Source organism: Procambarus clarkii, chromosome 93, assembly GCF_040958095.1.
Source record: "Procambarus clarkii isolate CNS0578487 chromosome 93, FALCON_Pclarkii_2.0, whole genome shotgun sequence".
Classification (NCBI taxonomy): domain Eukaryota; kingdom Metazoa; phylum Arthropoda; class Malacostraca; order Decapoda; family Cambaridae; genus Procambarus; species Procambarus clarkii.
Window position 1 is genome coordinate 7859663 of NC_091242.1, and position 15390 is coordinate 7875052.

The window sequence follows — 15390 nt, forward strand, 5'->3', positions numbered from 1 at the left end:
GCTCGTGGTCCCTGGTAGGCCTAGAACTCCAAGCACATTAACTAATACCAGAAACCTAATATATCCATATCAGCCTGGATAGCTCTGGGAAGCCGAAGGGCTCCGGCCAGAAACTAGGGATTGCACAACTACTGTATGGCCACAGTCCAAGAAGAAGCCTGAGTGCCAGGGAAGTAAAACTTAACTGAAAACAGCTCACCAAAATGGGGAGTACAGTCAACTGGTGGTAGCAGTGGATGTGGGCGTGGGAATAGTGCTGTGCTGTCATCTCATGGCTGGTGAGAGTGCTGATGGTAACTTGTGATGCCAAATGATAGCTTGGAAAGACTTTGAATTTTTACGAAAGCCTCTGACACCCATTTCTGGTCTGAATCTGCTTGATGGGGTTCTGGGAGTTCTTCTACTCCACAAGCCCGGCCCGAGGCCAGGCTTGACTTGTGAGAGCTTGGTCCAACAGGCTGTTGCTTGGAGCGGCCTGTAAGCCCACATTTCCAGCACAGCCTGGTTGGTCCGGCACTTCTTGAAAACAATCTAGTTTTCTCGTGAAGATGTCCATGGTTGTTCCTACAACATTTCTTATACTCGCTGGGAGGACGTTGAACAGCCATGGACATATGATGGTTATACAGTGTTCTTTGTGCCTATGGCACCCCTGCTCTTCACTGGTTCTGTTCTGCATTTTCTTCCATATCGTTCACTCCAGTATGTTGTTTTTTTACTGTGTAGATTTGGTACCTGGCCCTCCAGTGTTTTCCACATATATATTGTTTTATCTCTCTTGTCTTCTTTCTAGTGAGTAAATTTAGAGAGCTTTCAGACAATCCCAATAATTTAGGTGCTTTATTGCATCTATATATGCTATATGTGTTCACTGTTTCAGGATAAAGGATAATGCCTTCATCACCACATGTGACCTTGTAAGACAAATTTCTGCAGCTCCATGCTGAAAGTTGCCCTTGCCTGACTGTACATGATCTATTTCTAATTAAGTAATTCTCAACATTAAGTGCAATGTCCATCAACACAGTGGGCTCTTAGTGAAAATTACAGCTGAATGTAGGAGCTCAGAAATATACTATATTATTATTGTTATTATTTTTAATAAAATGAATGTTTAATAACACACTGCTTAAAATAATTGTACCTACAACTGTTTATGTTACTTGTTTATAGTTTAATATTTATTCATGTTATCATACAGTGTACAGTATAACAAATTCTCTTGTCTATTGTAACTTAATTCCTTTTTTAAGTACTATTATCATCCAGATTATCTCTGTCTTTCTCATCTTCAGACATTCCTGGAATGTCGAATGTAATGGGAACATCAGGAAAATAATGACATACTTTAGAATTTTATTATATTCCAGCGTCGTGTAAACAATATGAGTGCCAACTCATTGCATTTCATATCTTAAATTTTGTTTAACCCTAAGTTATGCTTTACTGTATTTCCCTCTTGATCTGCTACACTTGTATCACTTAGACCTGTCACACCTGACAGTGCTTTGTCTAAACAATAGTTTAACATTCATTTATATGCCTTTGCCTTTTCTCCCAATTCTCTCCCACCTTTCAGACCTTTCATTTTTTGTTGCAATCTTTTGTATGCAGTCTTCATGAAGTATCATTAAAACTGCATACTCTGTTATAATAATATTTTATCAGTGTATAAGATATTGGCTTCTTACATTACATTTAGCTGAAACAAATATTTACATTAATTTTCCCTTGAATACAAAGTAACAGACAGCCAAATTTATGTTTACAAAAAAAGATAAAATTGTAGATATATATATGAATAGTGTAATTACATCAATTCATTATAAAAATAGTCTCAGGAACCCCATATATTAACAATGCATATACCCATGATTTTCCTCCCCAGTGTTTGTATCACTGCATATTAGAAAGCATCAATGAAAGACAAAATGGGCCAAAATATTAAATAAATTATTAAAATAAACAAACAGACTTACAGTAAGTGTAAAGTGATATTACTGCTTTGTATCTCAAGTAAAAATGTATGTCTACTTTAACAAGCCTCAACTTTTTTAACCCTTAAATGGTGCAACTATGGCACAACTACAGCACAGTGAATTTATCTAAAAATATTGCTAACAAATCAAATGAAGACTGGGTCACTGGAGGTAATCACAGACAGTGACCGGATCAGTGTAAGTTCTAATAATGTTCTACTCTGTCCCATTCTGTCCTGCACTGCAGCTTCCATAAGGTTTCCTTGGATTACTACGTTTAACAAGGTACTTAATTAGAAACAATTAAATTAATTTTTGTTAAGTACTACCACATGCAAAATTAACTACAGTATACACAAAAACAACAACAATTTATGTTACTACATCTTTACAGTTTGATATACAATATATACATATATAATATATAGAGGCAGTCTGATTCACAAAACTTAAATAAAACATTTGGTTCATAAGGTGCTGTAGTTGTATAGTTTTACCTGGCAAAGATTATCAGTCTGTGAAAATGTGTGTCACCATCCTCTGATATGTGGTAGGAGTCACCATCCCCTACATGTGGTAGAAGTCACCATCCTCTCCATGTGGTAGGAGTCACCATCTTCTATATGATGGGAATGCCCACCACATTCCCTGGATGTGGTAGCAATCACAAACTCCTGCATGTGAGGGCATTACTATCCCATGCACGAGATAGGGGATCACCATACTGCCGGGTATATAGTGAGTATTACCATCCACTGCACGAGGTGGTAGTTATACCTGAAATGTGGTTTGTGTCACCATCTCCATCCTGTAGTACGTAGATGTCACCATCCTCTACATGATTATATAGCATTTTAACTATAATAAGCAATTTCCCAAATATGATTGTTACTTGTTGGAACCATCCTAGTAGGCTTAGTAAGCAAGGTTCAGCATGTCCAGTTACACTTTGTTTTGCTTTGCTGCAAATTCAAAGAAAATACTAGAAATATTACTATTGACATTTGAATTTGCTTAAGTGTTGACTTTAATGGATCTGTCAATACATAATACAAAATTATTTTAAATCCTCATTTTTAATAGAATTTGACATCAATTCGAAGACATGCAATAATAATAATAATAAAAAAATTTATATATTTATGTATTTTTTATATATATTAAGGCAAAGGGTCCCACTGTTCCAACTACAGGTAGTATCCTTCAGAAAACTGTACTGTATATGGGTACTGTAACTGTTGTTGGAATCTAATATTACTGTAAAAAATAATATTTTTTTTTATATCTTTTTACAAAATTGGTACTGTGTCTACAATTCTTAAAAAGTAAATACTAAACATTAAATTTAGGAAACTGTTTATTGAAGTTATTGTTGACAGCTTTATCAAGACAAGCCATTCAAATACACCTGCATGAGAATACCAACATCATTTGAGCCAAATTTTTATTTTCTGGGGAAATGAAGCAATGACAAAAAATAAACATTTTAATCTAAATTTCATGCCACACCCGCATAATGGAAAGACAAGTCTGCATATACGTAATTAAAACCTTTCCTCTCAGAATCACAAAGTTTAAAAGAATGAATAAACATAACTGACGACTAGCATCTATTGAGCGATGAACAAATTATCTTTAGCTTTCTCAAGAGTCTGTGTTTGTTTTGTGTGTACCAATAAACTAATAAATTAACATATTACAATAATGCACCTCCTTTTATTTTTATTTAAAGGCATAATTAGATAATTCTTATAATCAAAAAGGCACATTTTTGTTCCTTTAAAATCAGATAGTTTCTCTTAATTTATACACATTTTCTTTAGCTCTATCTCTTGAGGAAGCATTTACAGTGTTAATATTTTTTATAAGATCAATCTAAATATATATAATTCAGTAAATTACATGTGATACCTATGGTCCTTTAATTTTCAGTGCACATTCCCTTCAAATTCCACAACTCACTGACACACACACACACGCACACACACACACATATAGCACTTATGCTTTAGTCTCGGTTGAGACAGTGAGACGAGTGAGATTTTCATACACAAACTTGTTCATTCTATTTCAGCCTATTTTAACCTTATACCATAATTGGACTTTCTAATACAAAGTGATTAAAACTGCATGTGTGTTTTATGTTCAAGTACGAGAAAGCATTTTAAAAGAAACCACCACTGATAACAGTTAATGACATTTCTTTTAAATCTGTTTTTTCCACACTATATAAAAAAAATTGCAGAACTAAAAAAAACAAACTTGTTTATTTGTGTACATTATTTAACAAATTTAAAATGGCAAACAGACAGTGTTCTTTGTTGTATTAAGTATAAAAAAAGGCAGCAAAGTACTTGGGTGTGGGAATTTAAGATTTGCCTCAAACTATTTTAATTGCTTACTCTAGTGTTTTCAATAAGTGACTTTCCAAATACAGATTTGCCTATAGAGACTGCACATGTTGGTCTTGAAATGTATGAGCTTCTTTTTACTACATATGAAGCAGTCATGTCTCACGATACTGTACTAAGAGATAAATGTTCAGAAAAAGCAGCACGATAAACATTTTAGATTTTTTCTGGAGAAAACAGAGCTGTACTCTACACACAACAATAGTACATTCTTTTGGACACACTTGGTAACTCGACAAGTGTTCTCCCATGTCGTCATCATATGTTTAGGATTTACAGAAGCCAGAGATAGATATTATATATATATATATAATATCTATAGTATATATATATACTGTATATATATATATATATATATATATATATATATATATATATATATATATATATATATATATATATATATATATATATATATATATATATATATATATTGTATATATTTATTTAAAAAATAAATTGTTTAGTAGAGTAAAAATAAATGTCTTAATATATAATATTAAATTGTTAAAAATTTGTTTATGTAATCTTCCCAAAGCCAAATTGCAGCATAATGGTATCAACAAAACATGATTCAATATGCAGTCTCTATAAGGTACCAATATTTGACATACAGTATATACCATAATACCTGCTTTAATTTAAATATTGTTTGGATTGGTTACTTCAGTTTAATCCAAGGGCTAAATGGATATTTCAAGCACTATCTCAAGTGTTACCTTGTGTTACCCCAAGCATCACTATCTCAAGTGTTACCCCCAAGCATCACTATCTCAAGTGTTACCCCAAGCATCACTATCTCAAGTGTTACCCCAAGCATCACTATCTCAAGTGTTACCCCAAGCATCACTATCTCAAGTGTTACCTTGAGTTACCCCAAGCATCACTATCTCAAGTGTTACCTCAAGCATTGCTATCTCAAGTGTTACCCAAGCATTGCTATCTCAAGTGTTACCCCAAGCATCACTATCTCAAGTGTTACCTTGTGTATTCCAAGTATCACTATTTTGGATGTTCTGCAGTATAGTTCATTATTATTCATTAATTATTCATTAATAATAATGAATAAGAATTCATTATTATTAAGAAGGTTAGAGTTTTTAATTCCCAACCTATGCACCTTCTGCATCAAAAGAATACATAACAAGAAGATGCAACATCAAAGAGGTGTTAACAAGCCAAGTTTTTAACTATACATGGGATAATGTACATTACTGTTTAGTGCCCTTAAATCATATTACATTGCTGTATATATTTTACTATTACAGAACATGAAGACAGTAGTTTAAATTAGCTTCTCTAGAAGGGCCCATATTGATATATCTATTACACAGATCATTATTGGCGACTCTGTGTATGTATAATTCTTTAGTTATGATGTGACGATCAAAAAATCTAAATAATGAAATTTTGTTAATTATAAAAAATTCCACTGCATCAGTGAATGATCCCAATCACTGTTAATGAACATGGCTTGATGTCAACATTATATTAGGAATATTTGGAACTTGACATATCAGAATGTGACCTGCATAAAAGCAAACTTTAACAATGTATGGAATTTTTTTGTTCAGTACATAAAATGAAAAGAAAAAGCCAGATATCATCTGTATATAACAACTGTCTCTATTAACAACCACTAGAAATAAACATTCAACAATACTGAGTTGACAAAAAAACTGTTTAGTCTAATAACTGTTATTAGCTTAAAATATTATTTACATTTAATGTTGTAATCACCAACATATGGGAAAATAGGAAAACAATTATAATAATACCAAAGGAAATTATTTTTAATGAAATAAGATAAAATAATGCATATAACAAGTTATCTCATATTGCACATTGCTAAATATCATGAGTTGCACATCAGAGAGGAAATTTGCAAGTAACTTTTGAGATTCTGCTAAGAAAATATTCTTTATGATCGGTTCACAATAAATCTATAATATGAGTTACGACATAACACTGAGCTCAACAAGTCACACTGCAAGTAGCTGGGACATCATATCTCATGATGTTAGATAAAAAGAAAAATTTCTTCTACTAGTTTTAAAGATTTACATTACAAACACTTAAACGACATCTTAAACTTAGCAGATCAGAGAGCTGATATTACTACTACAGTATGTAATATATACATGACAATGTTTTGACAAACACAAAAATAAGTTTCCTTTATACTGTATACTCTATCTAAAAAGACTTGACTGCTAGTGATACTGTTCATTGCTATATGACATTAAAAGGCAAAAAATATTTAATAATTTATACATTTAATTACAATTAAATTCAGACTACTGAATTCAGACAACTTAATTTATTGTTCAGTTTTTAATTAAAGTCATGTAAAAAGGTTATTACATTCTTTAAAAATTTTGCCTTTACATGAAGAATGATCAAATGACATGATTATTTACACATCTAATGTACAATATTTTATGTACATATCCTACACTCCTACCAATGACATTGTGCCTTTGATGACTCTCTACTGCTTATGCGAGAAGGAAATGGTTTAAATATAATCTGCAAATATATTTCTTCCTTATTTCTATAGAAAAAATATATTTTCTCTCATCACAGAACACTAGGGGAAAGCTTGCATGTTCAGTTTTTTAAATATAAAATTATGCTATAATTTAAATATATTATGCCAAGAAGCTTCTTTTAGGGAAATACTATTGATGAATCTCTCTAAACAGCCCTGACCCACAACAAATATATGATTTGAAAGTACAGTACACTGTTTAAATTTATAATTAAATAAATGTAAATATTATTTATCATTGATTGTTCACTTCTTTGGCTACAATCACATCAGTATGTTTTTATTGTTAAAATTAAACCATAATAATTTAGACTATGAAAGATTATTGTTTGCAGTCTCTGTACTCTAGTTGCCATCTTCCTCATTACTCAACCTTGTTGGAGGCAATTTTAATCTTTTCCAACATTCTTATTAGCAAAAGACAATTCGTTCTAGCAATAGATGCATGCAAAAATTACAAATTAAGTTTTCCAGTATTGGAATCTATAATACAGTACTGTATTTGAAAGCGTAAAGTTGGTTGAGAAAATATGTGCAAAGCATACACCACTGTCTTATTCTCAATATAAGTAGATGTGACAAATGTAAGATGTAGAACTACATCAATATATAGGTAGAGTGAGGCATTAGTAACAGATTTTATACTTTAGAAGAAAATACTGATGAATATAAAGGCAAACATACTGTGGTACTATGATATTAAACAGGTCATTGTAACCACAAACACACGATTTGCTTACCATGTCTGGTCACAGCTGAAATGGCACGTAAATATTTATCCACTCAGATGTAATAATGAGATTCACATGCCAATCAGCTTACTGTAGATTCATCAAAAGGCACAAATTGCCATCGGTCACAATGACAACAGTTCGGGTCTGAGGCCTCCATGGAAGTTAACTTACAACTGACAAGAGATAGTTTACATTAAATTATTTTTGAATACATTGACTAAAATGTGATTTAGTATATTACCATAGTGTCAGACGTTTCTAATAATTTTCTTAATATAACTGACATAACTGTACTAGTTAATCTTGATGATGGACAATGGGAATATGATGGTCAGATACAATGAATTATTCATGTACAAAAACAATTCATGATTTACAGTGAAGGAAGTCATTAAATTAAATGCTGGTAAAGCTAAATGTGATGACATAATTAATAGAACAAGGCTCCTGATAGATGGTACTGAATTCTACTGGTATATACAAACAAAAATGAGATCCAGTAAAAAGTTACACTGCCGGAGTATGTGTCGATATAAACTGTCATTTTATTGGTGAACTTCGTGAAGTGAATATCATTAATGCAGCTTACTATATGCAACTTGCAAAACATACTTAGCCTACTTTTTCATACCTATAAACAAGTAATCTTTTTTTTTTCTTTTTCAAAACTCATACTCTATTAACCATACCAAGTAGAATTTCAGAAATTGGAAAATATTATGATGAGGCCTACCGATACAACTTCAAATGTTTTGCAAAGCATTAAGCTTATATTTATCTACTAAACATCATAAAAGCATTAAATATAAGATTTGAGGAAATAATGAAGCAATTTTTATACTGCAGTTTAATATATTACTTCTACTGTAAAATCAGTGAAAGAATGATGAATTAATTGCCATGCAAAGTCTTGATCAAATTTTAATAATGAGGTCTACAATATTACAATCCTTGTTTTTTTCCTAATTAATGTATCAAACTTTTATGCTTTGTTAATTTACTTAACTGACACATACATGCAAAATACTAATACAAATAATTTTGAATGTCTGAATAAATTCTTTCCAGTAACTGATTTGGGTTATTGATACTGTATTTAACTGCCGAGTGCTGCATAAGAATATAAATTTTGAGAATATTTGCTGTAGATGGAAGAATGACTTGTTTAATGAAGAATGAACTGCAAAACATAATGCAAAAGAATAATAAAATAACAATTACTAAGAATTGAAAATTGTACTAAATAATTTAAAGTTTCAACAGAAGTAATGAAGCAGAATTTAAAAAATTACTCAAGATTATCAAATTTAAATTTGCTTATGCTTGCAATTCTCAAATTATTTGTTGCACAATATAAACCAAGAAATGCTTCATTATGTAGTTGGATTAAATATTCATAAAAACAAGCAAATAAGTAATTTAAATATACATAAAATTAAAATCACTTTTTTACCTTAAAAACTTAAAATACTCTGCATTATACAGTAACTGAGAAAAATGTGGCATCTAAAACTTTTCAGTGTTTGTTATTCACAGAATAAAGTAGTCTATACTTACACATACATCGGTAGATAAATCCTTTTTACCTAGATCCCTAACACTGTACATATGCTGCTTAATCAGCTTAATTTGGCACTAAGCTTAGCCAAGCTTTGCATGCTGATATTTCCCATATGTAGCAGATATATATAAAGCATTATAAACATTTAATGCTAAAATTTCTCGGTGCTGGCTGCCTTGCACTTGACATCTTGCTGAACCCAAAATGTGTTTGTATCCAAGATTTTTCAAAACAATTACTATCACAACTGATCCTTAGTCAATCACTTCCATACGGAACTTGCCACCCTGGACTGTAAGACCTCCGTCATCATCGTCATCCTCACCCGCGGGAGAGTCATGGTACTCTTCAAGCTGAAAGTGAAGTTTTAACACTTCATTTTTGGTTTACAGTATTTATTTATAGCTAAATGAATGAAAAATTCTACCAATTGAGAAAAAATTTGCTTATATTATGTCTAAAACAACTGATCTTACATGTAAGTAACTATTTATATGGGTATGAAATATTATTGGAACAATTACTGTAATACTGTATTACACAAGAAAATCTTGTCATGCTATCAATTTCCAAATTGAAAGCATTATAAACATTATAAAAATTTACTGAATGTAATTGCTGTACAGATTTCAAGGTTTCAAAAATGTTGAATGTCACACCACATACAAGCACTTCATATTAAATATCATGTTTGGATTATTTTTAGTGACTCCATGGGTTATCAACAATCTATAATACAATTTGATATACTGCATACTGTATGTCCTTTTTATTTGCTGGTCATCATAAATACAGTACATAGGGGGTGTCATTTTAAGAGTTGGGGCTAAAATATTTCTAGCTACTTTGAACTATTCAGATTTTCTTTCAAATATCGTTTTTATTGTTTGAAGCCTTTTCTTTAGTCAATTTAAAAAAAATTCTAATTGACAATACATAAAAACTGTACATAAAAATGTTGGTTAATTTAGCTATGCTTGAACTTTGATCAAATTACCACAGGAGTTAAGCTTGCTCATTATAATGTCTATCATTAAAGTCTCATTTCCTACATCAAAATTGAGTGCCACTTTGACACATGCACTTCCACACATACACACAACATATTATTCAAAATACAGGTACTATAAGCAAGGAATTATTTTCATACCTTTATTAATATTAATATAATAATTAATATTATTAATATTAATATTGCAGATTACATAAAATATTAGCATGTGTACTACTGTACATAGGAACTTTATTAAATATTTATCAGCACATAAAACCTACTTTTATTTAAATTTACAACATAAATCTAACCTGTCATTAGTTTTAAGACATTAATAATCAGTCCGAAAAAAAGTCCTTTGAGAAATGATAGACCTGTAAAAGTAAAGTGATGCACACACCGCACATGGAGCATCTATGTCCATGAATAAGCTACTAAAGTACGTGTATATCTAAAATAATTAAACAATGTTTGGACATGCTTTTGATATTGCATGCAAATTTGTAAGCATGAATGGATAGGTAAGAGATGCCATAAGTTTCTTTTACTTTTATTGGACATGTAGGAATATCTAGAAATGGTGACCAGATTATATGCCAGAAGCAATTTATGGCATTTTTCCATGTTCCTCCAGGAGGATTAAACCCGAGATTTAAGCTTTAATGTTGAATTGTTGTCCGATGAAATAATTTAATATATCAAACTAAGCAAATGTTTAAATATTTACTAATAATATTTTATTAATTCCCCCAAAATAAGGATGGAAGTAACTGCCAAGAAAGCACTCCCTTAAAGCCACTGCATTATTATCTGAAATATTTCTTTACTCACTGGACTTGTATATAGTCCAAATTCCAGAATCCGGACGTGGTAGCTGTGCATGAAATTAAGAAAAGGATAGTGTGTTGTTAGTGAAGTGCAGAAAGTATAAAAGCATGAATGGTCATCACAAAATGTGCTCGCTGAATGCACACAAAAAGTACTTTCTATTAATACTTTAGATAGATAACTGTACATACTCTGTCTCGCGATCAATACATAAAATATATTGCCAACGAAAAAGCTCCGACACTGACATGAGAAAATAGAGCACCGACTTCATTTATCATGAAATGAATTAACATACATGAAAAAATATTGACGCCATATGATGTGAATTACAATATGTTATATAATTTTGCTTTATGTATTTTAAGATAGATTGAATTTTGTTAAATGATTATGGAGCCCTACTACAGTACAAATATTGAAAACATTATTGCTGTACTTTATCAATATACAGTACTATACACTGTACTGTATTTGGATCATAAGTCTTTAAAATGTGGCACTGTGAGCAAAGTTTGATATTTTCTTCTGTGTCTATTCTTTACTTTTGGTGTTACATTATTACAGTCGACATATAATGTGATGCATGTCAAAATCTTAAACATTAAGAAATGCTGTATAAAAAAGGTAATGTTAAGAAATGATAATATATTTTCTTAATATCCTATATCTTTATTACAAGATACAAGACATTGCATTCCTCACTGTATTTAACATGGAATATTGTAATGTCTAAAAACAAACCTTGGAATGTAATGAAACACCCTTTTCGGGAAAGTCTTGGTAGAGCAGAGCCAGAACCTGGCACCCCCCACCTGGCAGAGAGAGCAGGGGATTGTAATGATCACCCTCACAAGGAAAAAACAGAAAGTAGGCAAGACAATACAGCTGCATGGGTCATAAAAATTAATCACAAACAGCCAACACTCTAAAAAATCACTTAAAATAAAATGGTTCACTTGAATCTTTGTATGAAACATCCCAAAGTGCACAGAACCACCAACAGGTGGCATCTTGGCTTCAAGCCAGCACCCGCTCAGTCTGGAGCTGATGGACTAAGAACTGATGTATATACTGTACCTGGTTGGGAGAGGGGGAGCCAGGGACCCACTGAGGCTCATCCAGAAAGAAGTGTTTCATTGCATTTAACACTGGTTTTCTGGGGTAAGCCTCTTGTGGATCCCTGAAGCTAACCACAGAGAAGGAAAACAGGAACTTTCCACGGAGGAGGAGGAGATTTGGCAGCTACAAAGTCTTAGATGAGATGTTGGGCCAGAAAACCTGTCCCAGGGTAACACAAGTTTGACTGGGACCAAAAATATTAACCCGATCTGAAAATCAGCCAGAGACATAATAGACTCCTGCGCAAGGGTCGGAATAACATCCATCGGGGGAGTAGCTGTTGAGTCTTCATATTCTGCTCTTTGGCAGGCTCAACGATGCGCTTTGGCCTGCTCTGGGGAACGACGCCCACCACTGCCCCCCGAATGAGAAGGCAGGAGGCAAACCGGGAGTCCCATTAATATTTGAAACAGTCTCTTGTTTTGGTAGGGACGCGAGTTTTATTTTCCTCGGCGTCACCCCTTTTATATAAAAGTGAAGTCAACAAAGTCACAAAATTACGAACATAGGCCCGAGGGCAGACCAAAGGCTGGCTAGCGTTAATGACACTGAGGACAATCCGAGACAATGCACTATGGAACGGAGGTCCAAGGAAACCAGATTGACAAGCAGTGCATCCACTGAAGGAGAATGGTTGGCTCACCGATAGGGACAAACTGCATTAACCGGCCACACCAGAAGGTACATCCCAACACACAAATCAAGCATCAAACACTCAGGGACTCCTCTGGAAGCCAACCATCTCCTCTGCCAGAAAATGAGACGGCTGCTACCAAAGAACCTTCCACAAGGGCTGAAAGAACATATCCTGTGACTCCCCATCCAAACAATGGCAGGGAAGAGTCGGCAAAAACAATGCCTTAAGAAATATATAGAGACCAATGGGACAACTGGGGATAACCGATTAAGAGACCAAAATGACTCGGAGGCAACTAGAGCTGGCCAGAGGTGAAACACAATCTGAGATAACTTGTCAAATAGCATCAACGAAGTATCAATGCCAAATGTCGACGAGAGAAAAAAAAAAGGCGAAAAGACAGCCCAAACACTTTATACTGTTGATGCAACAAAGACACAGGTGGGACCCCTTACCTTGCTGTGATTCTGGTTGTGATTCTAGAACCAACTCAGGTTCTAACAAAGTGGGTCACAGTGGATAGTAACCCACTGACAGCCCTATTAATTGAAGTATGAACAGTCTCCAACACTCCCAAAGTGGCTGACAATAAGAGAGGAAGAGCTTTGCCCATTGAGTATGCCACTATTATTTTTTATGATCAGATATGAGGTCTGGCAATTTTAGGCTTTCTTCCCGCCTTGTCCTAATTCTTGAGCATACTGGAAAAGGAGGCAAGTCTTAGGGACATGGGTCTCACTGCTCAGCATCACCCCCAACCCAGTGAGGAGGAAAGGCCAAGGCCAAAGAACTTAAGTCCAACCACACAGGTGAAGCTTCCCCGCCCCCAGGAATGGGAGGTGCTAAGCCTAGCAAGCCTTGGCAAGTACAGGTGGCATTACATCTGGGCCAGGAAAAAAAGAGTCTAGTAGGTACGGAACCCATGAACACCCCCCACCTCCCCCGCACGCATGGGCAAAGCCATAGCAGGCCAAGAATGACACTAGTGGAATGGGAATCTGCAAGCATCAGAGTGTGGAGACACACAAAAACACAAAAGTAACCAAAGGAACATCTGTAAAGTAGAGAAAATGGAAACGAGCAATGCTACTGTAAGGTCGAGGTCGCTATGACAGGCGACTGGGAAGACCAGCTAAGGCCACATCCGAGACAGGACTGAATGGACACTATCTTGAGTCCAGGATGCCACCTGTTGGTCGCTCTATGCACTAGGAGATTTTTGTTCAGTTTCAAGAGAACAATTTCATTTTGAATGATTCTTTTGTGGTGTCTGTTGGATATTTTGGTACAGTACTTCATTTTCATGAACCATGAAAATGTCTGTATTGTCTTATCTACTTTCTGGTTGTTTCCCAGGGGAGGGTGATTGCAACAACCCTTGTTCTCTCTGCCTCTGTGAGGGAGGCCAGGTTCTGGGTCTGGTCCCCGGTAGGCTAACAGAATGTTTATGACCGATGTGACTGAGTAATGGGAAGCTATCTCAACAATATAGCTTTAAGGAGCCACCAGGACACCACTAGAAGTGTTGATATATTAATTAATTTATTACAAATTTTAATGTACCCTGTACTGCAAATGTTCTTGTATAAATTATAAAATACACGATTTCCTGACTTACTCGGCATTAAATTTATCATGTAATTCTCATTTTCTGAGGCATAAAGTTCACACTAGTTTAAGGAACCAAGAAAACATTTCCAAAGTTTTCAAGATGATGTTTGTTAAGCAATTCGCAATTCATCTCACCTTGATATATATGCAATTCTATAACCTATACTGTATCTTGATTTAACGTTTTCACAGAGCAACAAAAATATTTATACATGCTGTGTATTGAAAGATTATTCATAAACCATATTCTGATTATTCTATGCTTTTGTACAATCAGTGCTGTGTTTACAAAAGAAGTGATGAATCAATACAATATTAGTGAAATATTAAACACACAAACAACCTCTAAGTGGATAAAGTGTTGATCAGCAAGCTATCAGAGGCAGTGCATGTGGATAAAGCGATAATGGGCTGGCCATTGTGCCATTTAATGTGACCTTGTGTAATTTACCTCTATACTGTAATGTCTGTCTAACCCAAGCAGCCAGTGGCATGAGCACAGCCAGTTTTGAGTCTGTTGATACTGTTTGGCCTGCTCATGCTGCCGTAAAGTGAGGAAACAGTTAGTAATAGTAGAAATAGCGTGTACAATAAATCATGTCAGAGAAACCTTGCAGAAATTTTAGTCATAGTATTTGCCTTGAACAGGTGTTAATATGATAAATAAGATCACTGAACTGTCTGTTGCACAATAATGTAACAGATAAGACAAGGTTGTACACTTTTCAGCAGATAGAAAAAGGTTGTTGGGAACAAAATAACAGGTGATACAGCTCACACAACACACAGACACACACACACACGCACAATGCTTTAGGAAAATTAGTATGTGATTTAGCATTGTACAATATAGCGCAGTAAACAGATTGATTACATGTCATGCAGTGGAGGCAAGGACGTTTGTTTTTGAATGAAAATACTGGTTAATGCCAGCTCAAAAAGAATTATGGAAACCAAGCTCC

At 33.9% G+C, this 15390-nt stretch overlaps 1 protein-coding gene across 4 annotated transcripts in view; it reads right to left on the minus strand.

Annotated features, from left to right (window-relative positions):
• Positions 1-1343: 1343 nt before the first annotated feature.
• The window catches only part of LOC123746806 (sodium-dependent neutral amino acid transporter B(0)AT3), a 182255-nt gene continuing 168208 nt past the window's right edge, over positions 1344-15390 (minus strand). For 2 of the 4 annotated variants that reach the window (XM_045728565.2, XM_045728564.2), the window contains one exon: positions 1344-9589. Coding sequence is in view for 2 of the 4 variants with exons in the window: in XM_045728564.2 (XP_045584520.1) it covers positions 9491-9589 (99 nt within the window). In the remaining 2 variants the exon portion in view is untranslated. Of the gene's footprint in view, positions 9590-11061; positions 11105-15390 lie in introns of all 4 variants that reach the window. The other 2 variants (XR_011226068.1, XM_045728566.2) reach the window with 2 other exon arrangements.